Source organism: Rhincodon typus, chromosome 13 (genome assembly GCF_021869965.1).
Source record: "Rhincodon typus isolate 14 chromosome 13, sRhiTyp1.1, whole genome shotgun sequence".
In the NCBI taxonomy this organism is placed as follows: domain Eukaryota; kingdom Metazoa; phylum Chordata; class Chondrichthyes; order Orectolobiformes; family Rhincodontidae; genus Rhincodon; species Rhincodon typus.
This window is the reverse complement of record NC_063344.1, coordinates 23,174,518-23,197,777: the sequence shown is the minus strand read 5'-3', so window position 1 is coordinate 23,197,777 and position 23,260 is coordinate 23,174,518. Positions and strand designations below refer to the sequence as shown.

At 40.1% G+C, this 23,260-nt stretch overlaps 1 protein-coding gene across 1 annotated transcript; it reads right to left on the bottom strand.

The window, feature by feature from the left end:
• Positions 1-973: 973 nt before the first annotated feature.
• Positions 974-23,124, bottom strand: LOC109920461 (D-beta-hydroxybutyrate dehydrogenase, mitochondrial-like). The gene is made up of 6 exons (XM_048604786.1): positions 22,964-23,124; positions 13,097-13,157; positions 10,320-10,430; positions 6,524-6,665; positions 5,537-5,689; positions 974-2,346 (listed from the first exon to the last, which is right to left on the bottom strand). The coding sequence occupies exons 1-6, from the start codon at positions 23,071-23,073 to the stop codon at positions 1,877-1,879; spliced, it is 1,047 nt and encodes a 348-aa protein (XP_048460743.1). The 5' UTR covers positions 23,074-23,124; the 3' UTR covers positions 974-1,876.
• Between the last annotated feature and the right edge of the window lie 136 nt (positions 23,125-23,260).

Below are 23,260 nucleotides of genomic sequence, written 5' to 3'. Positions count from 1 at the left end.
ATATTTGCTTGTCAGCAAGTAAGGCAGCTGCTAAGAGTAATGTGTGATGATGCTACTTGAAGAATGCAATTTTCTGAAAAGAACTGCTTTAAGGCCTGTGGAATTAGAGTCAAATGTTGATGTGGAAATTCAGCCATTGGGAACCGTAGTTACATTGCCAAAATGATTGTGCTATGTTATTTATAGCAGCAGTAACTAGACACTATAATCAAGGGTTTTGATTTAAATGTCGTTATTCATTTTTGTCAGCACTTTAGTTAACAAAATTGAGTGTTTACAGAGATACAGTTGCTCTCAGTACAAAATCAGCCGAAGTGCATTGGTGTAAAACAACCCCATTTATAAAGATAGGTTATTAGAAGTTAAATTCCGGCAAAAGTGTAGCAAATGGCTAATGTTGACATTATGTTCACCTTTGCCTAAAATTTCCAGTGTCTTTTTGGAGCCATCAAAATAAAATGTTTGTTTAATTCAATTTTATTGGCTTCTTGATTATTCAACTACGAGCTTGAAATAGAATTCACCAAAATAATTTTAAAATCCAACTATACCCATCTACACTTCCACTGCCTCGGGAAAGCAATTTACATGATCAAAGACTCCTCCCGCTCCCATTATAATCTCTTCCCACCCTCTTCCATTTGGCAGAAGATATAAAAGTTTGAATATAAATATGAACAGATTCAAGAACAGCTTCTTCCTCACTATTAACAGACTTTTGAAAGGACATCTTAAATGTTAATGTTGATCTCTCTCTTTTTGTACCCTCTCTGCAGCTGTAACACTGTATTCTGCACTCTGTTCTGCTCCACTCTGATGGACTTTGTATGGTACTATCTGCCTGTAGAGTACCCAAAACAACACTTTTCACTGTATCGTGGTACATGTGACAACAATAAATCAAACTCAAATTCAAAAACACCATTTTTGAAGTGAAGTGGTCATACAGAATAAAGACAAAGGCAACTTTAAATTTAATTAAAATATGCTTTAGATCAGCATCTTCAGATTTATTAAAATAATACTTACAATTTCAATGAAGTTTCCTTAAATGCAAACAAATCATTGCGATGACAAGTTGTCTGGGTAATGTCTACAGCATCAATTAAGGGAATGAGATCCCTTATTATTAAAAATAAACAGTAATTAAGATGCTTTGATAACCCTAAAAAGGCACGTCAAAAATAAAATCTACACAACTTACTTCAAAGCTCAGAGTCTTTTCAAAAAACCAAACAGATCATAATACATGCAGTCATAGGAAAACTGTCTTTTTAAATTTAGTAAAGTGCTTGAAACTATAATAGAACAAATATGTTAACATGACATTACTGCAATACAATTGAGACTGACAGCATCAGTAGCAATTTCAGGATAGGTACAACCAGTCTATCCTGTTTGGTTATAATTGCATTCTCACATGCAGAGTTTAACTTGTTGAACGTTTGTACAACACAGGCTCTAGGAACTGTATTCTCAAAACAAAAGGTAAATCTCTGCTTGAGTTTCTTAGTATCTCCCAAGAAATCCTGTGGATATCCCTGAACATTTCTCAAATGAGATTTAATTCTGTCTTCCACTCAAAGCTTGGTTACGGGATAAGAAACAGCCTCCCTGAGTAGTTTGACAAGACCACATTTCTTAAACCGGATCAGGACTTCTGCATTATTATGAAGCTGTTTAGCAAATTCAGTACCGTAAGTATAGCAACAGCCATTATTGATAACCACTAACAAGAGGTGATAGAATAGTGCATTCTGCTCAGTGACTCCATTGTGTAAATGTTATATTTAAACACTGCCACAATCAGTATTTATTTGATTAGTAAGGACGTACAATGTATTTTTAAAATAACAGTTATCCATTTACAATCACTTCAATGAATGTATATTCGATCAGATATAGCAGCTGGGAAGTGGGTCATTACCTGCATCCTCAGCCACCAGTAGTAATCCATTGGATTATAGCGAGTGTATGGGGATGCAGAGGTCAGTGCATGTGTCACATCATTAATAACTTTCGATGTGTCTGTGGAACCACCCACAAGGTAAGATTGCATTTTTGCAATCTGTTCATCAAAGTATTCCTTCCCATAATCCTTACGGATAACGTCAGGGAGATCATTCCACATTTTTTCTGTGATCAATTTGACACGTTCAGGACTATAAAGATTGGTGGCAGCTATAAAATTACCAGGTTCAACAACACAAACTTTAACACCCCAGCGGTGCATTTCATAGCGCAGGCAGTCGGAGAATGCCTCTACTCCAAACTTAGTGACACAGTAAGGGGATCGAGCAGGATTGGCCATCCGTCCCAGCATACTTGTGATGTTAACCACACGACCTTTCCACAAGAATGAAATTAAAACATTACGTCATTGTGAAGTGGAAATTGAATTTATACAATATTAATTCTTCAGTTGATAAAGTGGATTGTTAAAATTAGTGTAATTATAAATGTGCATAGTATAAAACTCAATACATTAACACAAAAAAAAAAAAGAGTTCCATCAAACAGACAAAATAAATCTATCATTTATTTAAGTTTTATTCTCCTGCTTTGTCGTTTCCCTGCATAAAACGAAAAACTCCAATTTTAGGGTGAACACTTTTGCAAATGTTGTTTTGAACTGGACACAATTGAGGAATAATTGATTGAAAACATTGGATTAGTTTTCCTTATCTATTTCTTTTCTTAGTACAAAGTGTTGATCAGAGTAAATAGAATTTGGGAAAGGAATTGTGTCCTGCCTGCCATTCCATGGACAGCAAATGAACTAGATTCAAGTAATTTATGAAAATATAATCCCTCAATAATGCAGGCAATAGGTTAATTTAAAAATCCTGACTCAATAACTTATAAAAGAGAAATTATATTCTAGGTGGATGCTGTCATCACTGCAAATTAGAGTTGACAATAAACATGTACAAATTCTTTAAAGTCAGGTTGGATTCGAAGTGTTTTTCACTTATAAACCCATGGCATGTGGGTTCACAGGCACTAATGAGGGATGCAGTTGTCTATATCATTTCCAAATTTACTTAGTGGGCATTTCTAATGAGAAAGATTTTCCTTCATGAAAATGGAAACAACACATCAGAGGGTTGATTTTCAACTTGTTACCCCCTGCTTCATTATAATGTAAGGAGCAGTAGCAAGTTGCAAATTCTGAAATTGTTCACCACGCTCTTGCTGCCCAAGGTATTCTGTGAGCAGGTTTCAATGTAGGTAGCCAGTGCTCCTACCCAAAACAAGCAGAAGACCATTGTAAGTTAAGGTCATAGCATATTTCTCATCTGAAAGTCAGTTTGGTCTTCACTCATATTACCACTGCCATTTCCTTAACCACCAAAAAAAACAGACAGTACAAATTGGGAGGTAGCCATTGCTAATGACATTTAAAAGCTCTCTTGTTGATTTTGCAGGGAAATCATTGGAAAGTTTTGGAAACATTCTTCTTCAGTTATGTTGTGTTTTTTGATCACATGGGCCAGTCCTTATGCAGGCTGCAGAACAATCCCAACTCTTGAAGGACTTCTGGCAACGCTACTCTGACTGGATCAACAACAAGTGACTTAAAAGAGGGTGAATAAAGTTGCAGTAGCCGGGGGAAGGTATGCAGAAACCCTTGAACTTTCAGGGTATATAGGCCCAGAATAACAACAATAATCAATGCATAAGGAATTAGTACTCTAGGAAAGAAACTGGAGTTCTGTAACTTAGGTCAAGATTTACAACAAATCTCCATAGCCAGTGCTTGTTGCAGTCAATGTTGGTGTAACTGTCACCTACATTGCCTCCAGTTCAATCTGGACTGCCACAGCAGGTATCTGCAACATTTATTTTGTCGAATCCTACGATCTACACAAACCCCAGAACATAGTCCTATGCTGTTGCTTGTTTATAATGAGAGTGATTAAGCAGTTTTGGGTGGTAAACAAGACTGTATAATCCAGCTGGTTTCCTGGCACCAACGTAGACAATGGTCAAGGGAGTCATAAGGGTGCAGGCATAGTATCATCCTGAAAGATGGTAACGTGTTCATATCCCATTGCTGGGCAGCACATTCTACGGGGCTTTGATTCAGTGCTGACATCGCTTAGTGAATGAATATAGTGATCTGGCTGGAATCCCTATCCATTCAGCCTCCTAGTTGCCCAAACATCTCTGAGATTCTATTACTGACATCAGAAACACCTGCATACCAGCTGAAACATATACTGAAGTGACAAGAACTTCCATGGATGACTACAGGGTCAATGCCATACACCAGAATCCCACACAAGTCATAGCGGATTCTTCAACACTCTGACATACCGTGAAAGTTCCCTGGCAAACAATCTGATCAATTCACCAAATAATTTGAGTACTTGCATCACAGAAGGATGCTTCGTGATCTTAAAAGCACACTTAAGGTTATGTTTCAGAGTCTCTGCATGAGAGTGGTAGTGGGCTTCCTTGTGTTCTACTGAATAGTTTTGAATATGTGGGGCAGCTTAGCATAGTGTGTAAAATGGGAGGAAAAATGGAGAAGAGAGTAAAGTAATCACAAAGGAAGTACTATGCCCTATTTTTCTGTGCAAACTGGAAGAGCTGCAGTGAAACTGCTGCTGTAAAGGCATGGGAAAGAAGGGTTACTAATTGAATATTGCTACGGTTATCATGTAGGAAACATAGAAGCCTAGTTGCACACAAACTTCTACAAACAGCAACATGATAAAGACAAAATAATCTATTGTACTGATGGTAATTGACAGAAAATGTTTGCCTGGATACTGGGGATAACTCCTCATTTTCCTGTGAAATAATGTCTTTTATGATCTTTTATGTCCACCTGAGAGCAGACAGGGCCTTGGATTAACACCACACCTGAAAGAAAGGAGCTTAGGTAGTCCAACACTTGCTCAAATACTAGAGTCTCAGGCCTAATTTTGTGCTGGAGTCCTGGAAAGGGATCTGAACCCACAACCTTTTGATTCATGTATGAAATGATCACGGCACAGGGTTCCAATGAGTGTGGAAGAGACGTGCAATAAGTTCTTTCTTTAGCTGTTCTGGAGAAATTGCTGATTTGTACCTCCACTGGTAGTGAGAGTCTGGGGATCCATGACCTGCTGCTCACTTGCTCAATTAACACCAAATTTCAGTGTGCCCTTGATGCAGATGATCTTGCCCATAGATTATGTGACACTAACTAGCATGTGAGAAGTGCATGGCTTCTTTAAGAGGTGTGGGCTGGGTTTCAATTGGAGCAGCTGGATTTCCTGCCGTCAAAAACGTGTGTATGAGCTGCCCACGGGGACTGTCACTAGTGCTGTCAACTCACCATTTTATTACAATGAACTCTAACCAAAAAGGCAAAAGGGTAGATTCACTGCTCATCATCTGCCTGCTTTATGTAATACATGAAAAATCATCTCTCTTAGATAAACATACAAAGGTCACAATGGTGTAATCTCCAATTCAATTATGTCTTGAATACCCAAGGATCAGCTCCGGTTCACACATGCTACTCAAATTATTCTTTACTCACCTTTTGCTCTACGAATATAGGGAAGGAAACCTTTGGTCACACGGATAGTTCCCCACAGGTTAACCTCTGCAACTTGCTTATAAGTATCCATAGTGGTGAACTCTACTTCCCCAAAAGTTGAGATACCAGCATTGTTAATCAGACCCCAAAGACCTAAGTAAAAGAAGAAATTACTATTTTGAAATAATTTGTCGTATCATTTGAAGTGGAAATGAATTTAATCAAATACTCTTTCAAAAGAGAAAGTTCAAAGCAAGTGCTTTTTAGATCAACTGTTCCCTTTTTGTCCCACCATGTCAGAAGCATTTACTAGTTTTGTTCCCTTTAAGTAAAGAAAATTAATTCTTCATTGACATGTAAATCTTTAGGTAGGATATCTCTGCACACCAGGTTTTTCCAGTCATGTCAATTATTCATAGATTCTCGATATGTCTTTGACTGCCAGCAATGCAAACAGCAGATCAAAAAAAAAACACACCCTTTCTTTACATTTGTTTCCTTAGTCAAGAAGCTTTATTACTCCCATCCAATGTAATGTTGTGATCTGACTCTACACTACCACTCCAGAATACTGGACATCAACTGCTAGAATCATGAGAACTTTAAGTACAGATGATTATGTTGTATGAGATTTGGAAATCACAATTGTGAAAAGGGAGAAGGGTATGTTGAAACAAAAATTCTCTTTCACAATTTTTCCACAACTGTGTACACATAGCAGACATGCAGCTAAACAGGATTTCTTCTTCCACCCACTCTAATTTTTCTCTATTTACATGAATGTCAGACAAGAGCTGTGCATAAAGTATATCCTGAATGTACTTTCCTCCTTACGGAAGGATGCAATGCCACACTGAAAGCAGTAGATAACTTAAAAGGAATTTCTAAAGATCTTAAAGCTTTTAAAAATGCTAATGTTTTGCACAAATTTTCACCATAAACTCTTTTTAAGGACATGGTAAAGAAGGGTTCTTAAAAACAGTTTACCCTTTTCTGTATCTTTTACATTTTCTTTCACAAACTCCACTGCTTTTGCTACTTCCTCATCTTTACAAACATCTAACTGGACGACAACCATCCGATCACTCTTCATCTCCTCCAATTTCTTTGATCCTTCCCCACCCTTATCCTGAAAACAGAAAGATGTCATTAGTGTAGGATCTCTACAAAGTTGTCATTCACCTCATGAAGTTGCATCAAAGGACATTGAGGAAACTGAAAATAGGAATTGCAGAAGCACTGGCAATAATCTTTCAATCTTCCTTAAATTCAAGGTGGTGCCAGACTACTGGACAGCAGGGAGTAGAAGAACAAGGAGTGAACTTTTATGGTACTTTAGTTCAGCCTCAGATGGGGTACTGCATCCAGTTCTGAGCACTTAGTGATGGCATTGGAGAAATTAGAGAAGAGATTTACAAACATGGTTCCAGATATGAGGAATTTCAGTTATGGAGAAGCTGAGACTGCTATCCTTTTCAGAAGAGAAAGCTGAAAGGAGACCTAACTGAATTATTCAAAATCATTGAGAGGTCCGCACAGAGTAAATAGGAAGAAAATTTTAATGCTTGTGAAAGGATTGAGCACAACAGAAGCACAGATTTAAAGTAATTAGTAAAAGAAGAAGTGATATGAGGAGGAACTTTTTCACACAACAAATAATTAGAGTTGGGTAGGCATTGAAAGCAGATTAGGTAGTTATTTGAAAAGGAAGAGTGTGCGTTATTGAATTTAGTTATGGACAGAAGGCAAGAGAATGATGAGATGCTCATTTGAAGAGTCAGCACATGTGATGAGCCAAATGGCCTCCTCTCTTTTGTACCAGTTCTGTGATGTTGTGATCCACAAGACAGTCACAATTCTGTATTCACAGCAACTTAGCCCATCTCAGTGAAGTAACAAAACTCATAGTTGGTACCCAACAATTCCCACAAGATCAGTCCATGTCAGACTATGAGGATAACTTCAACATGAAGAAAGGAAGGAGACAATGGCACAGGTCACTGGATGTAGGAGAAGTGCGCCATTCTGCCCATCGAGTCCGCTCTGTCATTCAATGAGATTGTGGCTGATCTGATAATGATCAATTCCACTTTCCTGAAGTTTGACTTTGTGAAATCTTGGCCCTTTTTATGCAACAGCACTGAAACAAGCCTGTCACCATTGGTACACAATGGATAAAATATTCAACTGGAGCATCAAATACACAGCACTTGGATTTTGACAAATTTACCAATAAGGGCCAATATTAAAAACACTGGTCGTAAAATATTTGTGAACAATGGGTAAGAGCACGAGTGGGCTTGGCTATGTCTTGCTCATGATAAAATGATCTTCAGATTCACAGTGCCCTTTGAATGATGTACTAGATGGTAAGCAGCATCTCTTGACTTTAATCCAACAGGATTTTCAGGACAGGAAATGGAGTGAAATGAAACAGAAGTTTCTTCAGGGATAGGATCATATTGGTGTCCAAAGTAATTCAAGTATTTCACTCAGCATTTTGAAAGTGTTGATTCTGTCCAGAATGCTGAATGCAGTATGGATAACCACATTTTTTAAAAGTTAGTTGAATAGTAGCTGGAATATGAGCAGGCACCAGAACTTAAACTTCTTTTTTAATTTAACCTACCTTCCCAATCAACCTGTTCAGAGATGTTATTACAGACCTCTGGAGCGGGTGGGACTTGAACCCAGGCCTCCCACTCCAGGGGTGGGGATGCCACCTCTACGCCACTAGAGGCCCTAACTTGAACTTTTTAACTTTACATAGTCATCCATTGCTTTTGGAGACTGATTAACAAATAATTTCATTAACTTCCACTTAAAAGTTCTCAACCTGCAAATGAGAGAAACTTCGTCATTAGTGAGCTCTTCAAATGAGGATGAAGATCAATTCTACCATTAGTCTCTCCATAATACTATATTCTTAAGGAATTGCTAAGATAAAATCTGCTTGGTAATGGAAACATTGTATAAAATAATTATTTACAATCTGGTTAATTTTATCTTGAAATTCCATACGAGTTATCAGCAGAACGCATCTTTTTTTTCTGGTAAATATAGCTCCAAAAGTTTCCCTGATCCAGAGTTCTTGCTCAGCCAGAGATATATGCCACTGAAGAAAGTCGAACAGTGGGGAAGACTGACTGCCACATTCTGTCTCAATGAATAGGACAACTCCCATAAAGCAACATGCACAGTGGCTCAGTGGTTAGCACTGCTGCCTCATGTTGCCAGGGACCTGGTTTTGACTCCACCCTCTGGCAACTGTCTGAGTGGGATTTGCACATTCTCCCTGTGTCTGTGTGTGTTTCTTCTTGATGCTCTGGTTTCCTCCAACAGTCCAAAAGATGTGCAGGTTAGTTAGACTGGCCATGCTAAATTGCCCATCGTGTTCAGAAATCTGCAGGCTAGGTGGATTAGCTATGAGGAATGTAGGATCACAGTGGGAGGTGGGAGGGGCTGGCTCTGGAAAGATCTTTGGGGGGTGTCGGAGTGGACCTGATGGGCTAAATGGCCTGCTTCCACATTTGTGGGGATTATGATTCTATAAATGTAATTGGTTGGAAGTTACCCCTTCCTGGGGGTGTCAAGAGGGGGACAAAACTGGGTGGCTTTGCCCTGTACAGAAACTCATCTTGTTGCCTCCAAAACTAAAATAAAATTCAATCAACTTGTCCATAAACGTTCTTAACACGCCCAAATTGACCTAGCCTCCTCTGGTCCAGAGGTAGGGCCATTACCATGCACCATAAGAGCAAGTAAACATTGGAAATATTTTCAAATGTTTTTGGAGATACTACTGCACACCTCTAGGGTAGACGGGACTTGAACATAGGTCTCCTGGCTCAGACGTATGGACACTACCATCACCACACCATTTTAAAAAAATTAGCTTATTTATCTCAACAACCAGTTCAGAGATTTACTCACACACCTCCAGAGCAGGTGAGACTTGAACCTGAGTCTCTAAATCCAGGAGTAAGGACGCTACCATTGCACAAGAGGGGCCCTATTGCACCATAAGAATCCCCATTAATTAACAGAACAATAAGTCCACTGGTGACAGTAATTAAGGCCCTTAATCAATGGCCACTAAGGGCTTCAACTATTTACTGTTTCCCCAGCAGAGAAGAAGCATAGGTCCATGGTTTCTGAGTCACTATGTGTCAAAATTCAGGGTGGGGGCCTCCAACTGCCTCAGTTTGGGAGTGTTAGTCACCATCTGACGTGCTCGTTGATATACTTAGGAAAAATATGGGACAATTCCACTCACTGGGATCATATGTTAATTATTTAAACATTAACTTAAATGTTCATTATTCAAATACTAGCAGGCATAGGTTTAAAGTGAGAGGAAGAAAGTTTAAATGAGATGTGTGAGGTACTTTTTTTTACACAGGTGCGGGATGGTAAGTGTCTGGAATGCACTGTCAGGGGAGGTGGTAGAAGCAGATACAATTGCCATGTTTCAGAGGCATTTAGACAGACACATGAACATGCAAGGAATGGAATAATATGGGCCATGTGCAGGCAGATAGGATTAGTTTAGAAAGACATCATGGTCAGCACAGATGGTGGCTGAAGGGCCTGTTCCTATGCTGTACTGTTCTATGTTCTATTTTCTGTAATAGCAGTTTCTTATTATAATGCATAATAGCACTTTTCCTAAGTAGCCTCTCAATAATATTGTGCAAAGTGTCAATGCTTTTTGCTCCTTTTTGTTTTTTTGATGAAGCTAATTCATAACTCTTGTATTACTAAGAGACAACAATATCTGTACCTTTAACAGGCATCCTGCAAATATTCTGAATCCTTTATCATGCAGGTGTTCGGCCAATGAATATCCAAATCCAGTGTCACACCCGGTAATGACAATACTTTTGCTCTCAGTCTGGTTGAAATAATAAAAAAAAACACAATACTGTAAGTATTTTAAAAATGAAATTGCATTTGTGTAGCACTTTTTTAGGTTTGGATTTGTTTAATATTGTCACTTGTACCTAGGTACAGTGAAAAGTGGATAATGTCACCACATTCCGGCACCATCTTGGATTACACAATAAATTGTATAAGTGGTAGAAAAAAAACTGAATAAATTAGTATTATATTTATATTACTAAAACTGAAACAGCTTCAAAAGTTCATCTTTCCCTCTTCATAGACTTCACCCGCTCTAGTCCTCCAGCTGCCGCCATCCAACATGGTCCCCAGGCTGCTGGCAATGAGTTTCTTTTCTGCTGGGTGCTATCGCTTCTGTACCTGCCGTCTCCAAGCTGGAGACAGTCATACTGCGCTGGTTCTGCAACTTCTCCGACACTGGACATCGATCGATGGGGTCCCGGTTCATCTTCCGATGCCACTACCCGAGGTGGAACAGGGCCCTGGCCTCCCGCAAGAAGTGGTCAGGAGGCCGCCCCAGGACAACCAAAACAAAAAAAAAGTTACTTTTTATGACATTAGGAATTATGGAAGTGATTTACAGACAAAGCACTCCCAAGATTTTCGTTGTAATGTAGGAAATGCTATAGCCTATTTGTACACAGTGAGCTTCTACAAACAGCAATGAGATCATGGTCACATCATGATACTGATTTAAAGATCAATATTGGTTCAGACACTAGGGAGAACTCTGCAAATAATGTCATAGGATCTACCGCCTGAACCCAAGAGAATTTTGGCTTCATATCTCATCCAAAATGTTGCATCACCCTGAGAGTGCAGCAGTTGTTGAACGCTTGTACTTAAGTGCCAACCTAGATGCAGTGTTCAAAGTCTCTGGAGGGGGACCTATAATCTTCTGACTCAGAAGGAAGGAATCCTGCTAACTCAGCCAATGTTTTCTTTAACATTTTACACTGACTTCTGAAATGACCAAGAAGTAATTAGAGATGCACAACAAATACTGACCTTGCTTGAAATGCCCAGATCCCGTGAAAGGATGAGAAAAAATACCCGAGTGCTTAACTCTCCCACAGCAAGTACCTCAAATTAACATCCAGTTTCAATGTTGGGTGAATTTGTATTTTATTTTGTAATGTAAACTTTTCCCTCTTAACCAAAAAGAAACAAAAACCATGCAATTTGGCCTTGTTTTGTCAGGTTTTCTGGTTTCAATTTCAGACATCTTTCCCAATCTCACTTACTGTTTACACACACACACATAGACATGTATTCTCAAACTTTAATTTCTCATAATATGCCTCTTTACATTGCTTAATGTGGAAATCTGACAGTCACCTTTACACAGTGTGGAGCTGGAGGAACACAGCAGACCAGGCAGCATTAGAGGAGCAGGAAAGTTGATGTTTTGGGTCAGGACCCTTCTTCAGAAAGGTTGTGATGTGTTATCTCTGACTCCAGCATCATCAGTTCTTATTGTCTCTGACAGTCACCTTACCTGTTTTTCCTATGAACAGGACGCAGGCCATTTCACCCATGATGTTTCTCTTGCACGTATTTTCCCCATTCCTCTTTTCAATGTATAGAATCTCTACAGTGTAGAAGCAGGCCATTCAGCCCATCGAGTCCACACCAACCCTCTGAAGAGCATCCCACCGAGATACATCTCTTATCCTATTCCTGTAACCCTGCATTTCCCATGGCCACTTCACCTAGCCTGCACAACCCTGGACATGATGTGGAGGTGCCAGTGATGAACTGGGGTGGACAAGATCACCTCACCTGACAAAGGGGCAGCGCTTCAAAAGCTTGTGATTTCAAATAAACCTGTTGGACTATAACCTGGTGTCGTGTGACTTCTGACCTTGTCCATCCCTGGACACTATGGGCAATTTAGCATGGTCATTCCACCTAACCTGCACATCTTTGGATGTGGGAGGAAACTGGAGCACCTGGGGGAAAACCCACACAGACAGTCAGCAGGGGTCAGAATTGAACCTGGGTCCCGGGCGCTGTGAAGCAGCAGTGCTAACCACTGAGCCACCGTGCCGCTAATTCTATTTCAAAACTTAGTTACTGTGCACTTTTCTCACTTCAAATGAAGAGTGTACATGCGTAGCTCTGCAAATGACCTGCTCTCCATCCAGTATTTTATGTTTCAGTTTCTTAAAAAGTAAAATAAGAATATTTGATAAAGTCATCAGTTTTTGATGGGCCGTAACAGAAACTCAAGTTTTAATGAACAAATGTAATTCTTGTTTTCCATAATGAATTATCATGATCAAATTCATGCATCAGTCTTGCACAGATGCACCATTTAGGATTTTGTTGATAGTCAGTAACAAGGCATTTTCTCAGTTTAGATTCTGCACAGCATATTTCCAGTAGTCAGTTAACAGTTGAATTTTTCCCATATGGACTTCAGGAATTATAGGAGAGAATAAAGTGCCCTTAATCCTCACCCCACAGCCTCACCACAAGGCTGGCACTGAGAAGCAATGTCACTTCAATTACACAATAAACCATCCAGGATTCTGAATGTTCCCAATTCAACATGGAACTCCATTAAACTTTATTGAATACTATTATATATATTTCAATTATCTTTAACTACTTCATTTTGGAACAGAAAGCTTTCCATCTCAGACAGCCACTCACCGATGCTGGTTGACTTGCAAGTGATCGAGCAGCTGTGATGCAAATAGCTGGCTGCACCCGACTGAAAGACAGGATATTATATAAATAATACAACCTATTATAGACAGGATTTAAAACTTTAATGTTTCTGATAACATTTTAGGAGAACGAATGAACACACATTTTTAACAAGATGCCATGGAGCTAAGTTCATTAGGCAGAAGGTGGATGGTCCTTTTAGACTCAAAGAACGTACACAGAGGAAAGACCGGTAATATAAGGAAATTTAAGTGGGGACCGCCATTTGCTTATGCAAGGGGGAACACACACTGATCATCTGTATCATATATTCAATTGAAGCCACATTATGGAAAATTAAGACAAAGAATGGACCATAATTTCCTAACAGAGCACATCTAATGGTGTGTGCCATTAGATCGATTTTGTGGTTTGGTATAGAACTTGAGTATTCCTGAAAAAGACATTATTCCAAAGCTTTTGTCTTGTACTCAAAAGGGCAATTCGCATGAAAAACAAAGTAAAGCAAAAACAACATTTATACTGAATTGGAGGACAGTATTACTTGGTTGGCAAGTGATTCTGATTAGTAGAGGCAATGACATGGGAAATGCACCAGGTAGATGATGACTGCCAGTTAACAGTCAATCTTTGTTTAAATTTTAAACCAGGTAGGTTGATTCTGATTGGTCAAGGTATTGTCCTGAAAAAGGAACCAAAGAACGGCTGTCTCCTGTTTTGTTGAGTTGAAACAAGTTCAATATGTTTACATACTATTTGTGTCTTGTGAACAGGGGCTCTGGACATTAATTTATGGAGTTTCCAGTATGTGTAAACGTGTCACATTGCAATCTGGACTGTAAATCTTAAATTGGTTATCGACATAATTCTTCACATGCTCAGGGATATTTAGCAAATGTTGTCCACCTGCAGAATCATATGCAATGTTGAGTACCGTGTTGTGTGTTTATAAGCATGGGCTAGTTAGGTATAGTCAGCAAGTTGACTGTTGTGAAAAGTCATAAAGATATATTGTTTAATAAGATCTACCAGTCTTTGGGATATACAACCTACATACTTAATCAGAGTCCACTTGCCAGACAATGATTAATCCATTCTCATACAGTATAAAATGTTTTCCTTTAATTAATTTTCTCTTCCATATTTGGGATTTAAAGTTTTTGCATGGCAATTTGCTGAAAGCAGGACCTGAAAACATCACAGCAAAGGAAACAAAACATCTGGGACCTGATGTTATGATCATGTAGAGGCCAATAACAAGGAGAAAGATATTTAAGTTTTCACTGACCAACTGAAAGGATCAGTGGGAGGGGCTCAAGAGTCAAGTGACAGGAGCAGACCCCAAGAACCAAGCAAGGCGGGGGTCCCGATAAATCAGGGGCAGAGTCAAGAAACAAGCAAAGGGGGTTCCACTGGCAGGGGAAATGATGGTTGGCCCCTTTTGGAAGGAACAAGCAGTTCCCCTGAGAAATGAGTGATTGGAGAGGAGTGAAGGTGGGGAAAAATGGGGCGACTGGGAAGAAGTGGACGAAAGGGAAAAAAAGGGGGAGCAGGCTATGCGCACATTTCATTGTAATCTCTTTGTGAATTTGGCAGGAGAAAGTAGTCAGTTGTTCATGAATCTTCAATGCCATCAGTTTACTCCATGGACTGTTGAATAAAGGACTGTTTGTAATGAGTTGTGCTGCAGTCGGGTGCCAACACCTACCCTTGACTCACTTTCCTCCCCATCTAGTTACTGACTAATTAAAAGGTGTGAAATTAAATGAACTGCAGTAGCTAAAATGGTCTCAACCCACACGACCCTAAAAGAATTGATGTATCTACATAACAGAAATTACTAATGTGAAATATTGTTGATTTTACTTACAGTTTTATATTCAGTCTTCGGTAAGTAATGTAGGTAGAAGTGTTGTGATCAGTCACATACAGGAACATTAGAAGTGATAAATGTAGGTTAAAATCAACCAATTTTGAAAGGCAATTTAACGTGGAAAATAGGGAAATAAAGTAGTGATGTACCAAGCAGAGCTGAAATGACTGCCTCTGACCTTGACTACACCTCTTCTCACCCATCCTCCTGCAAAAATGTGATCCCGTACTCCGAATTCCTCCGCTTCTGCTGCATCTGTTCCTGGGATGAAGGATTCCACTCCCGGACATCCCAGATGTCCCCCTACTTCAAGCACCGTAACTTCCCCTCTCCCATGATTCATAATGGACTCAACCGCATCTCCTGCATTTCCCACACTTCTGCCCTCAAACCCCCTCGCCCCACAACAATAAAGATAGACTCCTCCTGGCTGTCACATAACACCCCACCAACCTACAAATGCAATGGATCATCCTCTGCCACTTTCGCCATCTGCAATCAGACCCCACCACCAAACAGATATTTCCCTCCCACCCCTATTTGCTTTCAGTCGGGACTGCTCACTCCATGACTCCCTCATCTGCTCCACACTCCCCACCAACTCAACCACACCCAGCACCTTACCCTGCAACCGCAGGAAGTGCTAAACCTGCCCTATACCTCCCTTCTCACCTCTGTTCAAAGTCCCAAACAATCATTCCAAAACTGACAAGGATTCACCTGCACATCTTCTAACCTGGCCTATTGCATCCGTTGCTCCTATTATGGTCTCCTCTACATCAGACAGACCAAGCGCAGACTAGATGACTGATTCGCGGAGCATCTGAACTCTGCACACTCCAATCAACACCACCTTCTGTTTGCTAGCCATTTTAACTCCTCCTCCCACTCCCTTGGCAACACGTCCATCCTGGGCCTCCTGCAATGTCACAATGAGACCACATATAAACTGGCAGAACAACACTTTATATTCTGCCTGGGGAGTTCACAGCCCAATGGACTCAACATCGAATTCACCAGCTTCAAAATCTCCTCACCCCGGCTTCATCCCATGTCCGGCCCTCCCTCTCATCCTTGCCTCCTTGAACTGAGGCAACCTGTTCATCTTCCTTTTCACCTATCCGCCCCACCCTTCCCATTGACCTATCTCCACAACCCCCTACCTCCATCACCACCCCACCTACCCCCCCCTCAGTCCCACCCCCTTTTCTATTTACTTCTGAGCTCCCTTCCTCCTCCTTAGTCCTGATGGAGGGTCCCAACCTGAAACATTGACTTTCCTGCTCCTCTGATGCTGCCTTATCCACTGTGTTCTTCCAGCTCCACACTGTATCGACTCTGAAATCACTGCTACTAGTTTTACATGGAAAGAAGCTTACTGCCTGGAGGCCAGCCTTGAAGAATAGGGGGAAGTGGGGCAACAAACAAGGATGGAAACAGTCATGGAGATCAGCAAGATACACTGTTGGAATCGCAAAAGCAAAACTGCGCATATGGTGAAAATCTGAAGGATTTGTAAAAAAAGGATTGTTAAGTGAAGTGTTATATATGTGATGGATAAATAGGACATGGATGGTATTACACTGATTTAGGTGAGGGTGTACCTAAAAGAATGGCAAGAAGGGCTTTAAACAAATCAGATTGTGCGGTGAAAATACGTGGATAAGAGTTTCTACATACATGGGTCAAATGGAAACAGTGTTGCAGGTGAAGATGACGAGTTATGGTAACTAAAATAACTACTTTGAAACGTGGCTCTGGACGTAGCAGAGTACTGAATCTACAGACTGAGCAGATATTGAATCAGCAGCAAATTCAATATCAATAACACTTTCTTTTTCCTAGGGGGGAGGAGGTAGCTATTACGCGGGGGCATAGTTTTAAAGTGAGTGGAGGTAGATATAGGGGAGACGTCAGAGGTAGGTTCTTTACTCAGAGAGTGGTAGGGGCGTGGAATGCATTGCTGGAGAGGGTAGTGGAGTTGGCCTCATTAGGGGCATTTAAGCGGCTATTAGCTAGGCATAGGGATAATAGTATAAGGTAGGGGTGGAGGTTAGATAGACCTTAGGATTAGGGTAAAAGTTTGGCACAACATCATGGACCGAAGGGCCTGTACTGTGCTGTACTGATCTATGTTCTATAACAATAGTTTTGGTCTTTCCAGTGGAGGAACTCTGGTCCTGTATGGAGAGGCAGGCTAATGGGATGGAATGGAATTAATACTGCTGTGCAGAAAAATAATGGAAAAATAAACTACTGGATGTTATTAGCAAATATATGGAAGATTGGGAGACAGTAAGACCTAGACAGATAGTCATACTTTAACAAGGAGAGAGGAAAACCGAAATACAGTCAAAAGTATTTAAATGAGCCTTCCAGTTCAGTCCATGTTTCCCCAAGTAGAAAAGCCACATTCTAAGAGAAATCAAGCTGTGATACCACAGGAAAATAGAGATGAGATTGTTTAGTGGATATTTTGCTTACTTTGCTTTCAAAATTCTTATGGCTCCTTAGGAGTTGTCAGGTTTTATTATTGATAAGATTTAATGTCAGTAATAAAGCTCACTGGGAGTAGTAGTGTTTACTAATTATAAATTAATAAATAATAATAAAAATGGCAGAGCAGGTGAAGAGTTGTGACTGCAGAATGTGGGAGCTGCTGGATGCCGGTATGATTCAGGGCAAACATGTTGACACAAAGTATTTGCAATATTGACTCAAGAGTCATTCAGCTAGAGGCTGAGGTGTAGATGCTGCAACACATCAGGGAGAGGTAAAGTTGCTTGGATACTGTTTCAGGATTGGGTTGTACCCCATAGGATAGGGTCTACTGATTTGGTCAGTGTCAGGACAGGAAGGTATGACTGTGAGTGACGGTGATAGGGGATTAAGAAGGTGGAAGTAGAAGAGCCTCAGCTTAGCAATTGTGCAATAAATGTGAAGTTTGTGCAATCTGTACAAACGATAGTGGGGTTACACAGTGGGTTAGCAAACTGACCACGGGGGGAGGCCATTTACACGGTCGGTCATAAATAGGAACCGAGTGAATGTAAAGAATGGTATATTAAGGAAAACAATTCAGTTCTTTGCAACCAAAAATGAATCCAATAAGTCTGTGTTATCTGGTGCCAGGGTTTGTGACATCTGCTCTAGGCTCGTGAGAAACTTGCTGGAGTATCTAGTGGTGGTGATCCACATAGACACCAATCGCATATTGTTAGACCTCACTAGAGTAGCATGCTGAATGTTGAATCCTGCCATTCCCAGATCGTCACAAAAGTTATAAAGATTTCCTAAAGTCTGCAAATTTCCCCAGATTATCTGCATATCAACCCAGGTTGAGAAAAAGCATGACGTATGTTTTTGTACTGAATCAGAATCACTATTTATTACAAGTAATTAGACTCTAGCTATGACAAACAGTCATAAGTCAAACTCTAATTTCCTTATAAACTGCCCCCTACACACATATCGACAGCAAGACAGGGTAAAATGGGTTAGACAGGAGAGGAAAAACTGGAAAAAGAGAGTTCAATAATCTGTGTTCCCATATTCTGTTGTTGAAATGATCATTATGACTTTTCTGCTGGCCAGCACATAGCTCCAGTTGCCTTTCTCTAGATTCTTCTGCTAGCTGGCAAGAGATGCAATGTGATCATTTTGCTTATCAGTTAAAAGTCTCAACTTACAACTGTTCCAGGTAAGATAAACAGGTCTTTTTCAGGTTTACTGGAGGTTTGACTGCAGAGAACAGAGAGACTACTCCCGAGCTGGGGAAAAACTGAACACCTCTCTCTCTCTGTATTACCTATTCCCAGTTCCAAGCTGTTCAATTACCTGAGAATCAATCACACAGTTGTTGGCAAACAAAAAGATCTCTGTCACTGATAAGCAATCACTAGTCCATGGGCCATTTAACTTCTTGCTGCCAGCAAAACCTGCACCTGTAGCTTTGATCCACTAGTCTGCAGCTCAAACCTCAATTACTGCTTCTTCAACAAGTTGTTTATATGATACTTGCCATGGATGTCAGGTTACTTGCTTTTCAGCTGCAGCCACACTTTCAATACTAGTTTTAAAGCAGTATCAGCAATGTGTATTATCTACAAAATGCACTGCTGAAATTCCTTACATAGCACCTTCCAAGGCCACAAACACTTGCATCTAGAAGGGCAACGGCAGCAGATACATGGGAACACTACCACCTGCAAGTTCCCTTCCAAGCTATTGACTGACCTGACTTCGAAATATATTGCCGTTCCTTCACTGTTGCTGGGTCAAAATCTTCAAAATTGCGCCCCCCCCATTGGCATTGTGGGTCAACCCATAGCAGGTGGACTGCAGCAGTTCAAGAAGGCAGCAGAGCACCATCTTCTCAAGGGCAACTAGGGGCATACAATAAATGCTGGCCAGCCAGCGAAGCCTACATCCCTTGAATGAATAAAAAAAGTTTTTTTCTCATTTGAGTCCACAATTTAAAAAAAAGACCAAGTCCTTACAATCGGCAGTATTAGGAAAGAGGCTCAGCAGCACATAGCTTTCATAATAAAAGAGATGAACTGACAGCTGTTAGATATATGTATGGTCTGACTACCATTACAGAGATTACTGTAAGATGAAAACAAACCTGGAGTTGAGTATTCAAATATTTAAAGATGACATTAATAGATAGAGATGGCCTTAGTTTTAAAAATCAAATTCTAGAATTAGTTTGTGTAGAGATACAAAATTGTAAGAGTCACATCTGAGAATAGTTTTTAGGCCCCCTAACAGAAAGCACTCTGTAGAATGGGGCATACAGGAAGAAATAATGGGGACTGGTGAGAACAGTGTATCAACAATCATATGGGTTAGATGAAACAGATTGGCAATGTGAGCCAAGAGCATGAAATGTAGTGGCATACATTGTTACGGACCAGACCAAACCTTCTCAAAATATGTCAAGGAGATAGCATAGACCCTAACTTTTTCTTATTTTAAAGGCATGTGCCAGGTGTTCCTTTCTGAATGCAATTTGATTGGTCAAACTACCAGGTTTGAAGCAAAACACACTATATTCTTGCACAATAGTTAAAATACAGACAAATTAAAAATCAAAGAAAAGATTTGGCTTAAATGTAACTCTATCAAAATACTTAATAAAATAATAAACTACTTATTAACTGTTCCAATTAGTAACATCCCATAAACACCCTTGGCAAGGCAAAATCTGTAAAATAGATTGTCTCACATGGAATTCTAGCAGCAGGAAGAGAATCCAAGCTTTTAGCTGTAGTAGAGAGAAAGAGAGAGATGTATCTGCTTTCACAGCCTCTACAGCTACTGAAAGCTAAACTGAAAAATCCTCATTTTGTGGGAGCTTGACCCTACCCATTCAAGCTGCTTCTATTGTTCCAAGGTCTCACAAGCTGTTTATTTTATTCACTTTGAGCAAACCACTTGGAACCTTGGTCTCAACCTTTTCACATGAAAGAAAACCAGGACAAATACCATCTCTTAAACCATAGTATCGTCACAACATTTAAGAAGCTATTTCATAATATCCAGCAAAGAAATATTCCACTGAGAAAGAATGACTCTAGGGGAAGGAAACAGCATCTGTGGCTAACTAAGGAAGTTAAAGATCGTCTCAAATTGTACAGAAGAACAAAGATTAGTAGCAGGTCACAAGACTGAGCAAAGTTTTAAAAAGCAGTAAACAGTGGTGAAAATACTAACGTGGGGGAAATTAGAGTACAAGAGAAAGATAGCTAGAAATATTTAAGCAGATAGTTGAATTTTCTATTGGTATTTCAAATGGAAAAGAGTAAGTAAGGTGAATGTTGGTCTTCCACAGAGCGAGTCTGATAAATCCACAATGGAACGTAAAGATCAATTGAATGGATATTTTGCATCTATATTCACCAAAGAGGATACAAGTAACATCCCAGCAATAAGTGTGCATTAAGATATGAGAGGGAGGGTAGAACTTTAAACAATTATAATCACCAAGCAAAAGATACTAAGAAAACTTTAGAACTAAAAGCTGACAGGTTCCCAGATCCTGAAGGACATCATTCTAGGGCCTTAAATGAAGTGGCCACTATGATTGTGGATGCAGTGGTTTTAATTTTTTAAAAAATCCCTAGAATCTGGAAAGGTCCCTTCAGATTGGTAAATGGTGAATTTAACATCTCTATACAGGAAAGGAGGGAGACAGAGAGCAGAAAACTATGGGCCAGTTAGCTTAGCAACTATCATGGAAAAAATGCTGCAACCTATTAAGGTGTTCAAAACTGGGCACTTTGAAATCTTAATGTAATTAGGTAGAGTTAACATAAATTTATTAAAGGAAAATCATATTTGACTAATTTAGAGTTATAGAGTCATACAGGACTCCAGGACAGAAAAAAAGTCCCTTTGATTCATCGAGTCTGCGCTGGTCACAAACAAGTACCTGACTATTCTAACTCCATTTGCCAGCACTGGACCCATAGTCTCTCTCTGAAGAAGTAACAAACAACACAACTAAAAGGGAACCTGTGAATTTGGCATATTGAGATTTCCAGAGGCATTTGATAACATGCCACATCAATTATTATTTTACACATTATGAACTCATGTAGTAGATGCTAATATAGTAACTCAGACAGAGGATTAGCTAGCTAACAGAAAACAGGGGATAGGCATAAATTGGTCATTTTCGGGTTGGTGAGCTATAATGTGTAGCCAGGGATCAATACTGTGACCTCCACTTACAATCTATGTCAACGTATTGGATGAGGATACCTAAGGCGTTGTTGCTAACTTTACAAAATTGATGCAAAGATTTGTCAGCAATTAAGTTAAGAGAACATCAATAGTTTCTAAAGGGACAGAGATAGGTGAAGTGAGTGGACAAAAAGTTGGCAAATATGTAGAATGTGGGAAAATATGAAAATCTAAGGAGGAATAAAATAGCAACATATCATTTAGATTGGGAGAGAATGCCCAATTTGTGATGGTCCCAACTCGGCAATATAGACAAATAATGAAAGAGTTCCGCGTCTCTAAAGTCTGTCATTTTCGTTTCCGACGCAGGTGCAACTATCAGCTCACGAAAATCAGATCAGCCAAGATCTTAATAAATGGCAGAACAGACTTGAAGGCCAAATAGTCCACTCTGCTCCTAATTTCTACTTAGTATGAAACAGACTCTACACTTACAGACAATTTCATTAATAGGACCACCTGAAAAGGAGGATAGAACTCACAATCATAAAGAATACCAGGGAAGGCAACGATGTGGGGATATAGGAAGGAACCATTGCGGCTATTTCGCTGGCTGTACTGAGAAAGGCAACAGTTTAAAAATGTATGGACACAGGGCGCCCTGCCACATCTAAGTTTGTGAAAGGCACCATGTAAAGTTCTTTCTTACATGAAATGATGTGGTAGACATAGAGGAACTATTCCCCCTGGTGGGTGAAATCTGGAAGAGGGTAGAGCCTTGACATGAAAGTGGCGACATTTAGGAGATAAATCAGGAAATACTTGTTTAACATGAATGCTGGTGGAAATCTGGCAACTGCTCTCCCAAACGTCCATTGAGTGCTGGACTCATTCATAATTTAAAGATTGAAATTAATTTATTTTTTGCTCAGTAGTGGTGAAAGATCATGGCTCTGAACAAGTCAAAAGGAAAAAGTCATGATCTGGGCTGGATGGCCCACTCCTATTGCTATGGTAACATCTCCTTACCACGAATTTGAAGCCTTTTGTGATGGTCCCAATTCGGCAATTTAGACAAATAATTAAAGAGTTCCGCGTCTCTAAAGTCTGTCGTTTTCGTTTCCGAAGCAGGTGCAACCATCAACTCACGAAAATCTAATTTATAATTATTTTTACAATCTTGCCGCAAGCGAGACCATACATGGACAACACAACCTGTCACCAGATCGGCACCGTGTACCCAGAGAACAGTCAATCATCTGGACAAAACCACTTTAAACGCTCACCTCCATTTAAAGCTCAGGCCTAACGTTCCCTCTGTCCGCTCTAACCTAAACACCAGGGGAGCTGCCCTCCACTGTACAGCCGCTACAGTTCGACACAGAACCCGGTACATGGCGCCAATGGAGCCGCCGCCAGCACACAGCAAGGTCACCGGAACCCTTACCGTAATACACAGGGGACTGCGTACCCTTACCGTAATACACCGGGGACTGGGTATCCTTACCGTAATACACCTGGGATAGGGCATCCTTACCGTAATACACCGGGGATAGGGCATCCTTACCGTAATACACCGGGGA